This window comes from Oncorhynchus mykiss, chromosome 2 (assembly GCF_057628025.1).
Source record: "Oncorhynchus mykiss isolate SJ-2025 chromosome 2, ASM5762802v1, whole genome shotgun sequence".
In the NCBI taxonomy this organism is placed as follows: domain Eukaryota; kingdom Metazoa; phylum Chordata; class Actinopteri; order Salmoniformes; family Salmonidae; genus Oncorhynchus; species Oncorhynchus mykiss.
The window spans coordinates 70,651,601-70,672,567 of record NC_143023.1 but is presented as its reverse complement, the minus strand read 5'-3'; the positions used below and the strand labels follow the sequence as shown (position 1 = coordinate 70,672,567).

At 41.9% G+C, this 20,967-nt stretch overlaps 3 protein-coding genes across 4 annotated transcripts; all 3 read right to left on the bottom strand.

Moving 5' to 3' along the window:
* Window positions 1-4,476: 4,476 nt before the first annotated feature.
* syt19 (synaptotagmin XIX) lies at window positions 4,477-9,493 on the bottom strand. The gene is made up of 7 exons (XM_090206525.1): window positions 9,386-9,493; window positions 7,529-7,718; window positions 7,275-7,354; window positions 6,064-6,474; window positions 5,863-5,982; window positions 5,653-5,764; window positions 4,477-5,557 (listed from the first exon to the last, which is right to left on the bottom strand). The coding sequence occupies exons 2-7, from the start codon at window positions 7,695-7,697 to the stop codon at window positions 5,250-5,252; spliced, it is 1,200 nt and encodes a 399-aa protein (XP_090062651.1). The 5' UTR covers window positions 7,698-7,718; window positions 9,386-9,493; the 3' UTR covers window positions 4,477-5,249.
* A 426-nt stretch (window positions 9,494-9,919) lies between these two features.
* Window positions 9,920-15,158, bottom strand: si:dkey-12e7.4 (SDR family oxidoreductase). Of its 2 annotated transcripts, none has more exons than XM_021570530.3 (6): window positions 13,262-15,158; window positions 11,452-11,503; window positions 11,169-11,356; window positions 10,910-11,068; window positions 10,683-10,793; window positions 9,920-10,511 (listed from the first exon to the last, which is right to left on the bottom strand). In XM_021570530.3, the coding sequence occupies exons 1-6, from the start codon at window positions 13,475-13,477 to the stop codon at window positions 10,398-10,400; spliced, it is 840 nt and encodes a 279-aa protein (XP_021426205.3). In that variant the 5' UTR covers window positions 13,478-15,158; the 3' UTR covers window positions 9,920-10,397. The 2 variants fall into 2 exon arrangements, with proteins under 2 accessions (XP_021426205.3, XP_090062671.1); XM_090206545.1 differs by having other exon boundaries at window positions 12,878-13,283.
* A 675-nt stretch (window positions 15,159-15,833) lies between these two features.
* On the bottom strand, window positions 15,834-20,801 carry got2a (glutamic-oxaloacetic transaminase 2a, mitochondrial). The gene is made up of 10 exons (XM_021570525.3): window positions 20,662-20,801; window positions 19,527-19,683; window positions 19,208-19,336; window positions 19,050-19,109; window positions 18,551-18,712; window positions 18,316-18,420; window positions 18,062-18,212; window positions 17,775-17,940; window positions 17,539-17,689; window positions 15,834-17,391 (listed from the first exon to the last, which is right to left on the bottom strand). The coding sequence occupies exons 1-10, from the start codon at window positions 20,739-20,741 to the stop codon at window positions 17,269-17,271; spliced, it is 1,284 nt and encodes a 427-aa protein (XP_021426200.3). The 5' UTR covers window positions 20,742-20,801; the 3' UTR covers window positions 15,834-17,268.
* Between the last annotated feature and the right edge of the window lie 166 nt (window positions 20,802-20,967).

Here is a 20,967-nt window from a genome sequence, read left to right as displayed (position 1 = left end):
ATTTTTCTTTTCAGCTCATGAATTATGGGACCAACACTCGTTTATATTTTTGTTCAGTGTAATTTTCTTGGTTATGACAGAGTTGTTATACAGCAACACTAACTAAAGAATGTTGTCTCGCTATAGCAGGGAGGGCCACATTTTCTGAGCAAAATAAATAAATAAATTGTATTTTTAGGGGATGTAAACAAATTTGTGCACAGAATTTGTGAGAAATATATTTTTTGTGTGTATGGAACATTGCTGGGATATTTTATTTCAGCTCATGAAACATGAGAGTTTATATTTTTGTTCAGTATAAAGAAAAAATACATTTCTATTGAACATGAAAGAGGAGGCCACGGGTGAAGCGGAAGTCCTCAACTGTATTCACAGTGTTGGCAATCCAACGAGGAAAGCGGTTAACAGCAGTGACTAAATGTTTACTTCTAATTTCACGCGGAGCAATTAACAAAATGGCAGAGCAGCTGATGACAATGACATAACATAATTGTGTTTACTATTTTGAGACAGATATTCTGTATCGCTGCACAGTCTGAATCAATCAACATTATAATGAGAGTGACTTTTCATTGTTCCTAGAGAAGGGAACTATGAAATGTAGAGCTGCAGGTCCACATAAAACCTATTTGATTTAAAGTCCCCTGTTTAGGGGACCTGCATGGTTCTGGTAACAGTTCCGACCGATCTGTGGACACCGTTGATTGAAATGGCTTGCATAGAGCAGTAGCCCTTATTCTAATGGACACAGGAGTGTCTCTACTCACTGAATGAAGCAGGATGTGAAATCTGACACCACTGGAAGATGGGATGAATAACGCATGCATTTGGAATCAGCAGTAGGAGAGAGTGGTTTTGTTGGTGAAGCACATTCAGAGATTGATTTATAGCTAGTAGGCTAATCGAAAAATAATTCATAGATTTAAAGCAAATAACACTTTCTGTTTGTCATACACAAATGAGTTCAGGAAGCTAAGCTAGAGCTTTGTGAGACATTCACAGAGATGGGGGCAGACGTTTTGATCAAGAGAGACCTTTAGAAAATATGCACATTTTCTCTAACACTAAATATTCAAATATGTGGTCTACAGTTATAAGGAAGGTGAAAACTTTTTTTGTATTATTTGATTTATAAAAGATAAAAGAAGTCCTTTCAAGCCTTACTCATTTTAACTTTATTTAACTAGGCAAGTCAGTTAAGAACAAATTCTTATTTTCAATGACAGCCTAGGGGGTTAACTGCCTGTTCAGCGGCAGAAAGACAGATTTGTACCTTTTCAGCTCGGGGGTTTGAACTTGCAACCTTCCGGTTACTGGTCCAACGCTCTAACCACTAGGCTACCCTACCTACCCTGCCGCTCCTATTCATACAGTTTTGTTGAATGGGAAATACATCATATAAAACATTACATATACAAATCAAATCAAATCCAATCAAATTGTATTTGTCACATGTGCCGAATACAACAGGTGTAGTGTAGACCTTACGGTGAAATGCTTACTTACAAGCCCTTAACCAACAATGCAGTTCAAGAAATAGAGTTAAGAAAAGATTTACTAAACAAACTAAAGTAAAAAAATAAATAAAAAGTAACACACTAAATTAACAATACAGAGGCTATATATACGGGGTACCAGTACCGAGTCAATGTGCGGGGGTAGTCGAGGTAATTTGTACATGTACAGTGGGGAGAACAAGTATTTGATACACTGCCGATTTTGCAGGTTTTCCAACTTACGAAGCATGTAGAGGTCTGTAATTTTCATCATAGGTACACTTCAACTGCGAGAGACGGAATCTAAAACAAAAATCCAGAAAATCACATTGTATGATTTTTAAGTAATTAATTAGAATTTTATTGCATGACATAAGTATTTGATCACCTACCAACCAGTAAGAATTTTGGCTCTCACATACCTGTTAGTTTTTCTTTAAGAAGCCATCCTGTTCTCCACTCATTACCTGTATCAACTGCACCTGTTTGAACGTGTTACCTGTATAAAAGACACCTGTCCACACACTCAATCAAACAGACTCCAACCTCTCCACAATGCCCAAGACGAGAGAGCTGTGTAAGGACATCAGGGTTAAATTGTAGACCTGCACAAGGCTGGGATGGGCTACAGGACAATAGGCAAGCAGCTTGGTGAGAAGGCAACAACTGTTGGTGCAATTATTAGAAAATGGAAGAAGTTCAAGATGACGGTCAATCACCCTCGGTCTGGGGCTCCATGCACAATCTCACCTCGTGAACTACACGGCAGGACCTGGTCAATGACCTGAAGAGAGCTGGGACCACAGTCTCAAAGAAAACCATTAGTAACACACTATGCCGTCATGGATTAAAATCCTGCAGCGCATGCAAGGTCCATGCCCGTCTGAAGTTTGCCAATTACCATCTAGATGATACAGAGGAGGAATGGGAGAAGGTCATGTGGTCTGATGAGACAAAAATAGAGCTTTTTGGTCTAAACTCCACTCGCCGTGTTTGGAGGAAGTAGAAGGATGAGTGCAACCCCAAGAACCCCATCTCAACGGTGAAGCATGGAGGTGGAAACATCATTCTTTTGGGATGCTTTTCTGCAAAGGGGACAGGACAACTGCACCGTATTCAGTGGAGGATGGATGGGGCCATGTATCGCGAGATCTTGGCCAACAACCTCCTTCCCTCAGTAAGAGCATTGAAGATGGGTCATGGCTGGGTCTTCCAGCATGACAACGACCCAAAACACACAGCCAGGGCAACTAAGGAGTGGCTCCTGCAAGAAGCATCTCAAGGTCCTGGAGTGGCCTAGCCAGTCTCCAGACCTGAACCCAATAGAAAATCTGAAAAAAAAGCTGAAAGTCCATATTGCCCAGCGACAGCCCTGAAATCTGAAGGATCTGGAGAAGGTCTGTATGGAGGAGTGGGCCAAAATCCCTGCTGCAGTGTGTGCAAACCTGGTCAAGAACAACGTATGATCTCTGTAATTGCAAAGAAAGGTTTCTGTACCAAATATTAAGTTCTGCTTTTCTGATGTCATGCAATAAAATGCAAATGAATTACTAAAAAATCAAAATGTGATTTTCTGGATTTTTGTTTTAGATTCCGTCTCTCACAGTTGAAGTGTACCTATGACAAAAATGCCAGACGTCTACATGCTTTGTAAGTAGGAAAACCTGCAAAATCGGCAGTGTATCAAATACTGGTTCTCCCCACTGTAGGTAGGGGTAAAGTGACTATGCATAATAAACAGCGAGTAGCAGCAGTGTAAAATTAAAGGGGGGATGCCGAGCAGTTGCCATACCAGGCGGTGATACAGGCGGTGATCAGGATGCTCTCGATGGTGCAGCTGTAGAACTTTTTGAGGATCTGGGGACCCATGTGAAATCTTTTCAGTCTCCTGAGGGGGAGAATGTGTTGTTGTGCCCTCTCCATGACTGTCTTGGTATGTTTGGACCCTGATAGTTTGTAGATGATGTGGACACCAAGGATCTTGAAACTCTCGACCCGCTCCACTACAGCCCCGTCAATGTGAATGGGCATGTTTGGCCCTCCTTTTCATATTTTCCTCATATTTGTACTAGAGCTTGTGTCCTCAAAAGTGACTAAATCTCAGCAATTTATACAAAATAATTGTAACCTTTCTTGGAGTATGCAGCATTACTAGTTATTGTTTAGTTATTGTTTATGTCCCTCTCATGATAAATAATTACTTTTGGGGATTACGTAGATTACACTTACAATTACATTTAGTTATATTTAAGAGGTTTTAAAAAGCCTTATGACTGTGTGCATATTGTGCAAAACGCTGTGCAAAACCCTTAGTAGAATGGACAGAATCCTCCCACTGCGGCAGGTCACTGACCTGCATTACCCCTGAGAGCTGTACTTCATTAGGAGTGTGGACAATGGACAGTAATTGCCTGTAGACTGCAGCCCCTCTAAAGGCACGGCTGAAGGTCCCTTCCATCTCAAGGTCTCTAAGTTTATTTTCTCAGGCCTCTGCTTGTTCACAGGAGGTAGTAGGTAGGGGGGTGGCAGCTAGCAAGAGCTAACAGCACATTGGCCTGGAAAAGGGGTGGGAATGGCCTGGGAATGGCCTTGAGAGGGTGAGATGCAAGTTGACCACTAATCTCACATCAACAGCTCACAGTGTTGGGAGAGATTTTGTAGTTTCATTTTGTGATTGGGGAAGCACATGTTTTGGGGTTGCGGTCTGAACTCAGACAACTCTTCTGTTCTTGCATTTTTCAAACACCTGAGAATTTAGCATTTTTCTAACACGTCAAACATGCCTAATTCTAATATAAAAAAATATTAGTTTGTTTATCTTAACAACTAAGATAGTTAGACAAGCTACTCTAACTTGATTGATAGCTTGAAATTGCTTGGTAGCTAGTCATGAGGTTGGGAGATTGGGAACCTATCTAGCTGGATATCTAAAGCCAACTTCATCAAATTGTTAGGTGGCTAGTATTATAGAGAAACAAAACAGTTTTGTTTTATTTATTCATCATGAAGGCTCCTTAAGAAGCATAGGTCACATTGCTTGATCAAATTAATTTACAAACATACTTCCTGCCCATCACCGGCAGATAAAATCAAATCAAACGTTGTGTGTGTGTCACTCTACTCTCTCTCCACTGGGCACACACTGGGGGAATCAATGTTGTTTCAACGTCATTTCAATGAAATAACATTGAATCAACGTGGAATAGATGTTGAATTGACGTCTATGCCCAGTAAGTCTCCCCTCCACTGATGATACTGCACGCACTATCTAGCATCCTGCCTAGGCATCTTTTTGCTCCGTGCACCTTGGAAGGAACCTTGAAAGTGCCTAAACTGCTCGCGGGAGTCCGACTTCAGAGCCGAGATTGTATAAATATGTGAATGTTTTTATTCAACCTCTTTGCCTATAGATTCTTCAAGAAATGAACTACTGAGTGAGAGTGCCCTCTAGTGTTCCTAAAAGGGGGGGGGGGTGCAGCGCAACATTAAATACTTAGCCTACTGGTAATACTTATATTATTCACAGGTGATCAGGCACTGCTCATATCAGGTGAGCAGCTGGAATGTATTATTTATCCACACAATTTCAATATAGTAGTCTATATTTCATAGATAGGTGATATCAGTTGTGAGAAATAGCTTGAAAAACTAAATGTCAGTGTAAATCACCTGTAATGCTGATCCTTCACACTTTTACAATATGCTGTGCATCACAAGAACATAGTCAAAGTAGGTAGACTGACCTGGCTAGCCTCAGATTAAGAGCTGATGCCACTTTGCTATTGGCTGACGAATTGATCGCATCATCAAACTCCAGTGTTCATCCTCTGAGCTCTTTCCCTTTCCAAAGGTGACCTGGCCAACCAGGCGTTTGGATGACTTCTTGGCTGCAGGGACCTCGTACACAGAGACCACAATGCAGCACTCCCTGATCTGTGGGTCTGGCAGTGTGAACATCATGACTTCGTTGAAGACGGTCACTTCCCTCCAGGTCTTAACAGTGGACTTCTGGTGCCGCAGCTTGAACTGGTTGCAGAGGACACTGATCTTGCCATACAGTGCTGTGAACAGAGTCAACAGAACCTTCATCTACAATGCAACAGTATGTAACTTCAGCGCAATAATGAGTTTATCACACAAGAAAAGTGGCATTTACCTTGATTTTTTTTACTTGGCTGAGGTGGTGCCCTGATTTTCAGCAGACCAACCTCTAGCCTCTGGAGGGTGGGGAGATACTTCATAAAGAGAAGCACCTCTCCAACCAGGTCCTGGAAATTATAATAATGTATTACTGAAGTCAAGAAAGTACACAGACGGAATGTATATAATTTTGTACACATAGATCCAGATAGAGTGTATCACCCACCTTCTGTGGTGCCTGTAGGTCCTTGATGACTTCAAGAGGGTATGAGATTTCCATATCGCACAGATGAACTCTGACCTCTCCCAGGATCCTATGCCTGGAGAATTTATCAAAGTCTTTAACCTGCGGAAAAGAGAAAAAGATGTTGTAATCTGATTTTATTAGCTTGTCAATGTAATTCAAGTAATTATCTCAGTTCTGTACCTCAAACCTGATGGTGATGTGAGGGACATCCTCCTCCTCCAGAGAGCAGGAGAACTGGTCCCCAAACGTTGGGCTGCTGCTGTCCTTCACCATATGGGACTGCCACTCATGGAGCACACACTGCAGCGAAGGAGAGGACTGCTCCTCTTTCTCCTTCTCCTGCCTGGCCCATAGCAGCCGGACCCTCACAAAGGGGTCCACACTGCGACTTAAGTCCCTCACCGGCAGACCCCAGGCTTCCAGAAGGGTGACCACCAGTCTGGACTGCAGCTGGTCATAGTAGAGGGAAAAGCGCAGGGAGCCCTGCACCACCACCTCTTCCTGCTGGTCCTCCAGGCTGAGCAACTCCACATGGCTGCCCATGGACAGGCAATTGCTCAACCTCCGCGCCTCTTCATGGAGCTTCTCCACCTGGGGAACAGATATGGTCCTAATATCTGTTTCAGTGTGTTTAAGAGTGAGTTTTTGAGATGTAAATGCATTGAATTCATTTGTTGTTGTAGGCTGTAGGGTTATTTGACAAAAACACTACAGTCCCAATCTAATTCACAATGACTAACCCTAGTTTGTGAACTCTAACTCTCACTGTATATTACAATGTGTGAAAACTGACTATGGTAGGCAACATTGAGAGAAAACTGTGCCAGCAGCATACCACCCTGCTGGCTTGCTTCTGAAGCTAAGCAGGGTTGGTCCTGGTCAGTTCCTGGATGGGAGACCAGATGCTGCTGGAAGTGGTGTTGAAGGGGCAGTAGGATGCACTCTTTCCTCTGGTCTAAAAAAATACCCCACTGCCCTGTGTAGGGTGCCGTCTTTCAGATGAGACGTTAAATGGGTGTCCTGACTCTCCAAGGTCATTAAAGATCCCCTGGCACTTATCGTAAGAGTAGGGTTGTTAACCCCGGTGTCCTGGCTAAATTCCCAATCTGGCCCTCAAACCATCACGGTCACCTAATAATCCCCAGTTTACAATTGGCTCATCCCTCTCCCCTGTAACTATTCCCCAGGTCATTGCTGCAAATGAGAATGTGTTCTCAGTCAATTTACCTGGTAAAATAACAGATAAATAAAATCCAAGAACAACATGGGTGGAAAGATATTAGTAGAAGCTTGTTGCTCAATGTGTCAGTGATAGCAATGTAGACAAATTAAATGGAGAGTGTTCCTTGTGAGAAAGGAATTAATGGTTACAAGTAATAGAGAGCTCTTACCTTAAAATTAGGCCTCTGGGTTTCTGTGTGGAAGACTCCAGTCTTTGCTGGCTTGCCATCAGATGAAAGTAACTCATCAACTGCAGTGAATAGAAATATAGCAGCATGAGCCAAAGTCTTGTCCCAAAAATGTAGGAGTTTGCTGTTCAGTACTTCAATTTTTACTCGATCTAATTCTACTGTATATTGGTGTTTGACCTATATGGTTTGACAAAAATCCAACTGATAACTTAGATTAGTTTTAGTTAACTTACGAGGTTTCCTTGGAGCATATGAGCGGTATCGGTATAATTGCCACACCAGAATGCTCAGAGCAATCAGGAAGAGGGCTGCAGAGATTCCCAGGATACAGTACTTGACCTCTTCAGTGAATGGCATACGTAGGTCCCCAATGGACAGGTCCGTGGTGGCAAGGAAATTCATGTCTCTCAGCCATGTGAAGTCCTGTATAGCAGGACTCCATATAATTTCAACACTTCTAATGCTCTATTCAAATCATATATTCACTCTCGTATCCTATATGCAAAATGAGTGCAATTCTCAATGGTTAAACGACTTCGGTAGGAACCAGTAACAACCTTTCGGCTAGTCTCCTTCTGGAAATGAAACTAAAATCTCACCTATGGAAAACATTGCTACTTGAACATCGTCCTTGTCTCCCATCTGTCGTTCATATTATTAATGGACATTTAACCTTATAGAGCAGGGATCATCAATTAGATTCAGCTGCAGGTCGATTTTTTCTTGAGTGGTCGGGGGGCCGGAACATAATTACATCTAATTTGTAGACTGTAAATTGACGGCAAGAAGCCCAAACAGATATAATACTTGACTAAAACATTATAATTTCAAACCTTGCTTACATTTGTATACGATCACATGTATCTCTCTATTATGCGTGGGAATACTTAGGAACAGGCTTCCAAAATTAGAATCACTTGGAGCTGATTCCCTGGTGTTTTCAGTCTTTTATGGCCAGCAATGAACATTTTTAAAAATACAATTTATTTATTTATTTTGCTCAGAAAATGTGGCCCTCCCTGCTATAGTGAGACAACATTCTTTAGTTAGTGTTGCTGTATAACAACTCCTTCATAACCAAGAAAATTATACTGAACAAAAATATAAACGAGTGTTGGTCCCATAATTCATGAGCTGAAATGAAAAATCCCCTACATTTTCCATACAGCACAAAAAGCTTATTTATCTTAAATTTGCTGCACAAATTTGTTCACATAGTGAGCAATTCTCCGTTGCCAAGATAATCCATCCACCTGACAGGTGTGGAATATCCCCCACCTTGTGCTGGGGACAATAAAAAGCCACTTTAAAATGTGCAGTTTAGTCACACAACACAATGCCACAGATGCCTAAAATTTTGAGGGAGCGTGTAATTGGCATGCTGACTGCAGGAATGTCCACCAAAGCTGTTGCCAGAGAATTTAATGTTAATTTCTCTGCCATAAGCTGCCTCCAACGTTGTTTTAGAAAATGTGGCATTATGTCCAATCGGCTTCACAACTGCAGACCACGTATAACCACGCCAGTCCAGGACCTCCCCATCAGGCTTCCTCACCGGCAGGAATCATCTGAGGGGGGGTGGGGGGAGTGCTGAGAATCTTTCTGTCTGTAATAAAGCCCTTTTGTGGGGAAAAACTATTTCTGATTGGCTGGGCCAGGCTGCCGAGTGGGTGGGCCCATGGCTGCACTCCTGCTCAATCGTGTGAACGGCATAGATTAGGGCCTAATGAATGTCAATTGTCAATTGTCAATGTCAATCTCAATTGACTTATTTATATGAACTGTAACTCAGTAACTTCTTTGAAATTGCTGCATGTTGTATTTATATTTTCGTTCAGTATATATTAGAGAAGTAAGCTAAATATATATTTCAAAGCAAGTGGCTCCCCAATACCATGTTATTACACATTATTTACAAGTGTATAACAATGAAGTCACCCATATCCTTATTCCTTATTCACTGTATTCTGTCCATTCTTTACAATTGCCAGAGAGAAATACAGTGACACACTCTGGCAAACACAATCTGTGAGATTTACAATTATAAAAGACTAAACGAAATGTGATATTTGTGAAATAATAATGAATACCTTATGACACAGTCTGTCTGTCCCTCTCCTCCATTCACTGTCATTTGTGTGTTTACATTACCATACATTCGTTCTCTGGCGAACTGACTCACTGATCATTACAGCACCTGACTATCCACCACCTAGTTAAACAGGTCGGATTAGTTTCTAATGACAGTCCAAGACTGGCTTGTCTTATTTACTTACTCCAAAAGCAGCCTTGACATTTGAAGCTATTCCTCTCTGGCTCATTGTTCCACCAGCACGATTTGCAAAGCAACTGCTAGGTGAGGTTTATCACATGTAGTACCCAAATAGCCACCAGATGAATAAGATAGTATGCACATAAAACTGGGTTGAATTGTTTCAGCAGTCATCTAGTAGTGTTTGGATGTTTAAGTGATCATATACAATTGACTTCTGAATTGAAAATGTCTTAATAGTGTTTGTTTTGTGCAGAGACATGCAGCTCTCTGAGATAACTAGAGCAAAGCAAAAGTATTCCTAACATTTGGAAGAGAAGGTTTTTAAAATATCCACCCACTTCCTTGATCCTCATTTTTCAACACTTGTGTGCATAACTTTTATTTCAGCTAACATCAGACAAACTCCTACTATGAGTCACAGGGGAAATAACAGAGGATAAATGTTGTTTTCCAGGATACTATATGTTACTATATTTCTAAAGACACAAATAAATCATCTTCATAATACTCTTCAAATACTCTTATCCTAAGCTGAAAGAACAAATTCCTTCAAAGACAAACAAAAGACTGTCCACTATTTGCTTCCTCGACACTTCAACCTGTTGCACATAGGCCTACAGAACAATTAACTTGCCTCGTTTTAATAACATAGGCTAGGCATACAGTGTCAGTGTTACAGCAAATAAATATTAATGTCATATGGAACATTACATGATGCATTTTTTCATGCAAAACTGCTATCTAGGTAGTACATTCAACTTTGCATAGTTAAAGCATAAACATGTGCAAACCAACAACTTCTAAAATCATTCATGGTGATATTCCAATCACCAGGGTAGTGGCTCCCCGGTGTAGTGTAGAAATGACCCATGATCCTTTTCAGTCAATCCACCAATTACTGACAACACAGAAGATATGCTCTCCTCTGGACTCAAAGGTGCCTGGAGGCAAAGGGGAAATTCTAAAGATTATTCATTATCAATGATTCCCTAAAAAAATACTATTTATTCTCATGGGGCTATTACTAAAATAAACAAGTATGGATGTAGGGACAGATATTGTGATGCAGTGTGCATTATGTTCTCTCTGTTGAGAAGAGAATAGAGGCCTACCTCTGGTCCGCCCATGTCAGTGCGTACCCAGCCAGGGTGGAGGCCCATGCACAGGATGCCATCAGCCTCCAGATCCACTGCCATGCATCGGGTCACCATGTTCAGAGCACTCTGTCAATACAGAACAACTTGTTGTCAGAGCCATGTCACTTATGTTAGTCTGGTTTATATCTGCTCGACACCTGTCCACATTTATCAGGTTGTCAAATGACCAATGATACACATACCTTGGATGTTCTGTAAGGATACCACTTGAAGTTCTTGGCCCGGTCACCCCAGTTGAGCTCGACTGACCCTAACAAGGAAGTCATGTTGATGACCGCAGCTCTATGGATGCCCATGCCCGTGCCTTTGGCAGCTGCCCTCTTCAGCAGGGGTAGGAGAGCCTGGCAGAGATACAGAATGTGAGAACATTTCTATTTCTCTCATGCAGGTGGACGATCATGTATTTTTGTTTATGTAAAGATAAAAATTAACAAAGGAAACCTTAGTGATCATAAGGGGGGCCACAGAGTTGGTGTGGAAGTTCTCCAACATCTTCTCAGCCGTGACTGTCTCAAAATTGGCGACAACATTGATTCCAGCATTGTTGATTAGACAATTGAGGCCCAGCTCCTGAACAATCAGGTCAACGTCTTGTGCAGCTTTCTCTATGTTCTCCTGACTGACAACATCTGGAGAGGAGGCAAAGTCAGTAAGAAAACAATATGATTTTTTTTATATAGCATTATATCATGCATACAAAAGTTATTGATTTAATTATTCTTACCAAGTGTTATTATATGGATATTTGGATGTCTTTCAGCTAGTTTCTGGAGTTCCTGCAAAACACAGATAATTACTTCACACAACTACATTGCACATGACAGATCGGCATTCACCAGTGATATAGACTAGACATAAAATAGTAAATCCGGGACACTCAAATTAGTATGATATGTTACGTTTGGTATGGTTACATAAGACAGAAGGTTACTTAAGGAAAAAACACAGAAGGGTGGATGGGTAGGGTGTATAAGATTGTCTAGCAACCCAAAGTTTGCTTGTTTGAATCTCATCACGGACCACTTTAGCTACTTTGCAACTACTTAGCATGTTAGCTAACCATTCCCCTCTAACCGTACTTAGTATGTTAGTTAACCCTTCCCTAACCTTAACCCTTTAACCTTAACCCTAGCTAGGTGGCTAACGTTGGCTAGGCTCGAGGTTAGGGGTTAAGGTTATGGTTAGGAGTTAAGTCAAAGGCTTAGGGGAAGGGTTAGCTAACATGCTGAGTAGGTCCAAAGTAGATACAAAGTAGTAGGTAGTTAGCTAAAATGCAAAAGTAGTCCGTGATAAGATTCGAACACGCAACCTTTGGGTTGCAAGACGTACGCATGACTTTAAGCCTAACCATAACCCCTAACCCCTAGCATAGCTAACATTAGCCACAACAAATTGGAATTTGTAACATATCATACATCTGGTAAATTTGTAACATATTGTACAAATACAAAATTGGTCTGTTTGAGAAGGTATGAGCAAATGTTAGCCTACATCAACATGTAAAAAAATATTGAGAATATGCAAATGACCTATATGATAGACCTTACGTTACATGACATACCCTCATAAAACTGACCATCCTACTGATCCTCAACTTCGGCGATGTAATTTACAAAATAGCCTCCAACACTCTACTCAACAAATTGGATGCAGTCTATCACAGTGCCACCCGTTTTGTCACCAAAGCCCCATATACTACCCACCACTGCGACCTGTATGCTCTCGTTGGCTCGCCCTCACTTAATATTCGTTGCCAAACCCACTGGCTCCAGGTCATCTATAAGTCTTTGCTAGGTAAAGCCCCGCCTTATCTCAGCTCACTGGTCACCATAGCAACACCCATCAGTAGCACGGCTCCAGCAGGTGTATCTCACTTGTCACCCCCAAAGCCAATTCTTCCTTTGGCAGCCTCTCCTTCCAGTTCTCTGCTGCCAATGACTGGAACGAACTGCAAAAATCTTTTTTTTCTACTGTATTATTGATTGTATGTTTGTTTATTCCATGTGTAACTCTGTGTTGTTGTATGTGTCGAACTGCTTTGCTTTATCTTGGCCAGGTCGCAGTTGCAAATGAGAACTTGTTCTCAACTAGCCTACCTGGTTAAATAAAGGTGAAATAAAAACATTAAAAAACATCCACCATCCACCAACCCCAATAAAGAATACTGTAATGAAACAGGAGGAACCCTCGAACTTCCAGCCCGAAGTCCATCGCGCTATCGACTATGCCGCAAAAGCATCTTCGTGCGGTAAAGTCGATTTCCGCGTTTATAAATCCAGGGTCGTTACATTACTCCCTCCTTTCATAGAGCGCGTCCTCGCGCTAGCTTGCGACTCTACATTTTACAGGAACGCGCTCACCGGCCAAGCACACGCACTGTCGTGGATGTAAGGTCTGGTCACTTATGATACCAATGTAATAAAACAGCAGAGTCGATTTCCGCGCTTATAAACCCAACCCAGGGCCGTTTCAATACTGTAGCGTAGGATACGCTCAAAACAAGACGTATAACATTTCCGCATGTGTTTAATTACCTGGGCCCCGCTCGGGTTTCTGGCCGTGGCAATAATAATCTTGTCCGGATCAGAGCTCTCTGCCACCAGACTTTCCACAACTCGCAGACCGAGGCCTCGGCTGGCTCCTGTCACCATTACCGTTCGGCAATTTTTAAAAGCACTACTCATGGTTATTATGAGAAATTTGGATTTGTTGTGGGCTATTTCTTCGTATCTAATGTAGTGAGTAATCATACCATGACTTACTAAAGTGGTTTAGCCTAGTCACATGATTTAAAGGCCCAGTGCAGTTATACACGTAATTTCCCGTGTTTTATATATTTCCACACTATGAGGTTGGACTAGAACTGTGAAATTGTCAAAATGATGATAATGTACTTTTAGTGTAAGAGCTGTTTGAAAAGACCTCCTGAAATGTCAGTCTGTTTTGGTGAGATGGAGTTTTGGCTTGCCTGGTGACATCAAATTAGTTAAAAGACCAATAAGAAAGAGAGTTTCAAACCTCTGTGCCAATAACAGCTAGCTACAGCTCAGCGTTCCACACCATAGTGCCCTCAAAGCTCATCAATAAGCTATGGACCCTGGGACTAAACACCTCCCTCTGCAACTGGATCCTGGACTTCCTGACGGGCCACCGCCAGGTGATAAGGGTAGGTAACAACACATCCACCACGCTGATCCTCAACACAGGGGCCCATCAGGGGTGCGTGCTCAGTCCCCTCCTGTACTCCCTGTTCACTCATGACTGCACAGCCAGGCACCACTCCAACAACATCATTCAATTTGCTGATGACACAACTGATCACCGACAATGACGAGACAGTCTATAGGGAGGAGGTCAGAGACCTGGCCGTGTGGTGCCAGGACAACAACCCCTCTCCCAACGTGATCAAGACAAAGGAGATGATTGTGGACTACAGGAAAAGGAGGACCGAGAACGCCCCCATTCTAATCGACTGCTGAGTAGCTAAGCATTGGCTGCCCACCCACAAACTATCTGCACTGAGTCTATGCACACTCACACACATTCACCACTTACTCGGCTGCTACTATTTATTATTTGTATTTATTCTGCTGCCCAGTCACTTTTACCCCTCCTACAAGTACATATTTACCTCAACTACCACTATATCCGTGCACATTGATAGGGTGCTGGTACTGACCTTGTACATAGTGTATATTCTTGTGTTTTATTTCTCGTGTGTTTAAAAAAATCTGACCTAGTATTGATTCCATATTTTTTAAATTAAAGGTCCTATTCTGGATGTTTTATTTACTAAAATTGATATTGAGCACTGCATCATTGAGGAAGAGTTTGTATGTCAGCATTTTTGTTGTACTATTTTTTTAAAAATAAATTCTGCACCTCTTCAACTATTGACTTTTTCACAACTGCTACCAGTTTAGCACCAAAACATTTACAACAAAGACAAGACATAGCTAGTAAAATAAATACAAGTGTGTAAAAACTACAAGGGGTCATGTCATGCTGAAACCCTTTACAGCTTGGCCAATTCTATTTTACATTTTTAAATCATCTTATTTAATGATTTGATCTATAACAATGCCACATCGTAGACTTAGATAGACAAGGCATCATTGTGTCTGTCCCATTATGGCATCTGCGCAGCGCTGAAGATATGTATAACTAACCCAAGATTGTTCATCTATCGTTTACACTGAGAGCAAATTAAGTATAGTCGGCAGAACCAGCAAGGAGGTTGGCAAAGCCAAGCACGAGCTAGTGAGATCCCATTGGCGTGTTGTAGCAAGTATTTGCATATTTCCGTTACGTAATGCCTCCTCTGTTCTCCTCTATTTTACCTTGCACCCCTAAACAGAAAAAAATGAGAAAACATTGTAAATGGATGCTTCAGCTTTATAGCATCCGTTACTTGTCTTTGTTTTCCCTTCTGTCTGTGGCGGCGCAATTGAGCCCTCCATTTTTAAGTAGTATATTTTCTTCTTCTACAACTTCTGAGTTGGCAAACAAACTGAAAGGGTGCACACTGCCATCTAGTGTGTTGTTTGAACAGGTATAAAGCGAAATTTGCCGATTTACTGCCACCTGCAGTCATAGAATGTTTCCTCATGAGTATAATTCATTTGCTGATCTGTATGGAATTATGTGAGCCTTAACGCATAGGAAGTCCCACCCAGTTTACTACTTCAAAATGGTTAAAGTCCTCAATGGCGCTGCCCATTATAAAATAAAAATAAGCTTTTGGGCACTAGAGTTGTCTATTGGCCACAGTGGGCCAGAGATAATATGAACTATCCAAAAAGGCCACTAGATATCATGATACATTTCATAAAATTCTGTTAGTTTACTAGTAAACTTTGAAAGTTACCAGTAAAATACCCTCCCTTTGCAACCCTACTCAAGGTATTTCTACCTAACATTTCCAGTGCTCTGTAAGCACTGAAGAGAAGAGTGTCCGTATGTCGGTAAATTGTAGGCCTTTCTTGAATTAAAACAATTTTTTGCACTTTATCCTTTCCCTGCTGCCTTACCGAACTTTTTAATAATACACAGTTGACATTTTTAGTGCTTGAGTCATTGCGCAAAGCTAAGAAACTGACATTTACAAACTGTGCAACCATCTTTATCTTAGTGACAATAACACTGGTCAGACATAAATAATGAAATGAAGCTGACTCAAATCTGAGAAACTCAGAACATTATAGTACACAAATCATGATCAGATTATTTCAGAGAATTGAGTACCATTCAAAAGAACATCAGATTAATTTGAATAGTGACATTGGGCAGAAAAAGATAACCGTTCCAGTAGTTAAAAATCAGTGTCTAATTAGAACAAGCAGATGCCTCCACCAAAAGAAAGGAGTTCCAACTCCTGGGACCACATGGGGCCAGAGATCTGCAACCTCAACAGAGCAGGTGACTGAAAGGGTAAAACTTCTGACATGCTTTAGAATGTTTGGGGCCCTGCAGTCCATAATCTACAAGGTGGAACCCACCAGTAATCTTTCACAACACAAAGTAAAAGCCATAAGTCAGTGGTTGGCTTGAGGGCAAGTCTGTGTTAGAGGTTGGCTGGACTCTGCTTTCCATGGCCCATCAGAAATGTACACCACTCAAAGTCAGAGGGCAATCTTAAGGTGCATTACATTTGACTTTCAATGAAGGTGAAGCACATGAGGGGGCATGTGTACAAGGCAATGTGCAAGTAGAAAAACTCCCTTAATGCTCCTGAAATTGAGTCAAAACAGTTCATACAGTATACTGTGTACAGCCCATAGATAAACATAGTTCACTTAAATGGTACAGCATTAGTGGGATATGTGGCAGTTGATGGTAATCTGTTACAATAAATTACAACAGCAGAATAACATCCTTAGCACACATTGTGGCCAGTTGATAATCACAATCGTTGATTCCATGCAGCACATATCATCCCTCATAAAACAAGTGCCATGACTCCACTAGAATTACCTAGGCAGGTTCCACTGACAAAAGTTTTTCAGCACCTGATATCTTTTGGAAAGAAACTTTGTAAGATAATTATTAATGATTCAGAGACGCGTATTTCAATACAATTACCTGAAATAATTGTCTTAATCCTTACTACTTTGGTGTCCATGTTACAACCAACAGTTGAGCACAGTTCTTTTAGAGACAGGGTGTGTTCAAACTAAGTGAGAGGACTTGCTGCAATATAGACACGATTCTAAACTTGTGCTTTCATTGGGAAGTGTGATCTATAAGATATTTTGATGTCTGAGGGGGGATCAAAAAGATTCAAGAGTTCCTTGATTTTTTTCCCCCCAGGGAACCCACAATTTTTCCAGGGGACTCACAATTAAAAACCTAGTTAGATAGTCCAACATACAATATCTAGACAATGCCAACATAAATAACCCTATGGTATCTTTACTTGAGTATTTCCCTAAAGGAAAGCTGAGGAGAGAGTTAATTTTCATAAGGACGTATTTTTCTTGTCTGACTCTACCGCCCCTCTGTCCTGATGGTGACTACGGTGTGTGACTCCTGGTCGACCATCTCACTTGGTCACTGCATGGATACCTTGTGCAAGGTAACCCACGTTGCCAGAGGTGACACCAGCCATGGAGATACGCCCATCCTTTGTCATGTAGACGGAGAACTCCTTTGTAAGGCGCTCCACCTGCACAAGTTGAAATACAGTTATACTCAAGACTCATCTGATACTTATAGTATAGTCAATGTTTCATTTGATGATTCCTTTACAAGTAGGTGACCCGATGGAAATCACATACTATAGTATAAGACCGTGTAGAGACAGTTACACTACCTGTTCAGGCTTCAGCCCTGTAAAGCAGAACATGCCAATCTGGTCAATGACGTGCTTCCAGTTCCGAGTGGAGCCCTCCTTCTTCAGGTTGGCCACCAGCAGCTCCCTCATTGTGATGATGCGGTTGGCCATACCATGCACCTCCCCAAGCCTAGAGAGAACAGTCGTGACTCAACTGGGCCCATATTTATTGCTGCGAGACAATTGAAGCACGACACTGGATGACTGTTACACACCACTCTTTGTACAGGTCTGGTGTATTGAGGATGGTGGCAGCAATGCGTGCCCCATTCATGGGAGGGTTGGAGTAGATGGGCCGAATGAGGATCTTCAGCTGGGACTCCACACGCTTGGCCTCCTCAGCATCCTTACAAACAACAGTGAAGCCCCCAACACGCTCACCTGAGGACATAACACACCACCACACAAGGTATGTTGCTTAGCTTAAATAAACACAAAATAATTTGGTCTCCCCCCCCCAACATTATACTCAAACATGACCAGTCTGATTATCATTACTCACCATAGAGACCCATGTTCTTAGCAAAAGACTGAGAAAGCACAATGTTGTGGCCTTGCTCAATAAAATAACGCACAGCCCAGGCATCACGGTCAATATCGCCACTGGCAAAGCCCTGGTAGGCCATGTCAAAGAACACCAGGAGGTTCCTTTTCTGGAATAAAAAAATGTATAAGAGAACGTGTTATATATTTTGGTTGCTGGATCGAATGAGGTGTCAGAGGACTACCGAGAACTTTATATTCAGCTGTGTTAACCTTCACTAGGTCAGCGATCTCCTTCCACTGCTCTGGCCGAGGGTCCACTCCTGTGGGGTTGTGGGCACAGGCATGAAGCATTATGACACTCTTCTCAGGGATTTTCTGAATAAGAGGAAACAATAACACTTAAAAAAAATATCTATAATAATGAGACATACAATTATCTAGTAGTTTATTGTACTTTCTGTACACATTGACAGGTGGGAGATTAGGCTTCTGTGCCATGACTTACAGAGATGTCATTCAGGGCTCCCTGGAAGTCAAAGCCACAGGTCTTTGGGTCATAGTAGGTGTATGCCTTCAGTTGCATCCCAGCGTCTCTGAAGATGGGTGTATGGTTCCCCCAGGAGGGTTTGGGCAGGTACACGTCCCTGGCTTCTGTATGGAAACGGGACTGAGACGGGAGGAAGAATGGAGAAAGTAGGGAAAAGAGACGTTCATTAATAAGCCTGTGCAGATGCTAAGTTTGGTAACAGAATGATCGTTTGTGGGAACAGAATGACGGCGCAAACTTTGCATCTGCAATGTTCTTCAAGTAAATTTGTTTGTACAATTTTCTGTGGAAATTGTTAAAAGTATTCCTTGTGCATAGAGTTGTATGGTTTGTTTAACTTTACAATCATTGGTTTTTCCTTAACATACATTTTAAAGTGTACAATCTGAGTCTCAGCATCACTATGTTACCATGGAACTACCCATATGTAAATAGGCAAAAGGATCAGGGCTCTTACCAGGAAGTTGGCTCCGATTCTCAAAGAACCAGTTCCAGAAATAGTTTGGACAGTGATGTTCTGTGAACAGGGAATAAACAACAAACTGTAAAAATAAGGCTTCTAAATCTGTGCTGTGGAATCAGGATGTCTGAGGTTCCAGGAAAGGCTTGACTTACCCTGCCACTCTTGATAACCTCATTGTCGTCTCCCAAAGCCAGTTTGGCGCATGCCTTGGTAAAGTCCCCCAGACCGCCAATAGCCAGGTATTCTTTGTCCAGCTTCTTTGCAGCAATCTGAGCTTCAGCCTAAGTATACACAGGGTCAAAGTCAAGCCAAGGTGTTTAGTTAAGTCTGTTCTCAGTGTCAAGGTGATTATAGACAGCTAGGCTGATGTCTGTTTAACTTCTAATCTCTTGTGAAAGTTGGGAGTTTCTCGTGTTATGATGGATATGATGAGATTAGTTATCATAAACATTAAGCAGTGATTGAACACACCTTGCGAACACAGCTGAGGACATATGGCTTGCCTTGGTCATCACGGTATGCTCCTACACCCAGGTTAATCTTCTTGGGGTTGGTGTCCCGCTTGTAGGCCTCCGACACCCCCAGGATGGGGTCAGGGGGACCCATCTGCACCTCGGACCACCATGAGCTGAAACAGTCAGAGAGGGAGATTGAGACATCCAGTAGAAGATAGAGACAGTAAATCACAGACTTGCATCAACTCGATTTACACCCAATTACGTTGTCTGATACCTTTGCACTAAGGAGGATTCAATCCAAATTAGGTGGTGGTAATCCCCTAATAATCTCAATTTGATTAGGCTGAAGTCTGCTTCCACACACAGAAATACTCATACTGGATAGTCTGTGTGACAGCATCAACAACCAACCACTAATGTTGCAAGGATGACACTCAGTAATGCTAGCATCTTTCAGTGGGGCTGCCAGTCACCAGCAGTACAGTAATGAAACATGCTTGACCAGTCATGTGGAGGGTGAACATCACTAGCTAGGAAGGCCAACCAACTAGTTTCTAGCGTTTTGTGATTTTAGCACAGTCATATACATCTTTGTGTAGAAAGCTAACAAGGCTGTTTCAACTCATCCAAGTTCTTGCTCTTTTGCCAGCTCTACTATAATCATAAGAAATAATATTAAGTATTGACATTTCATGTATGGCGATCAGCTAACCACTTTACGTTACCTGCTAAAACACATCACTGGATCCTAGTTACCTTGACATCGTTACCTTTACATTTATCCAGTCACTGAACAACCTTGGTTTGTTGTGAGGTTGCAAATAGCCAACCAGCCTCACAAGGCATGATGAAATCCGCTATAACATTGGCAAGGTAGATGGTTAGACTAACATGATAACTACATGAACATGGCTGTGAAAACTAGCTAGCTAGCTAACATGCTAGCTGTTCATATGTCTTGAGTTGGCCAGCTACAGCAGCCTGCTCCTTTTGAGGGGAAAGTCAAAGGGTCGTCTGCTAGCTAGCTAGAACTAGTATGCTTGCTAGCTCTGCACTAGTTGTCTATTGTTGTCAGTCTAGCTGGCCAGCTGACTAGTCAATAAAACAACAATAAAGCAGTAACGTTACTCTAAGAGCAAATTATTTACCTGGCACGAATGGAGAGGACACCCAATGGAGGGTGAAGTCCGACGGTAGAAATTATCTTGCTAGATTTCAACAGGGCCATTGCTGATATTCGAGACGACACGCACGGAAAGTTGTCTCCTGAGTTCTCCCACACTGGACTAGCTAGTTGAAGTAGCTGTCAAAACCAGCACACCCCCACATGCTCAGCAGCGCAGACTGGTCTCATAGACTAGACGTAATATAGTAAACGCACACCCACATGCTCTGCAGCGCAGACTGGTCTCATAGACTAGACGTAATATAGTAAACGTACATCCGGGACCTTC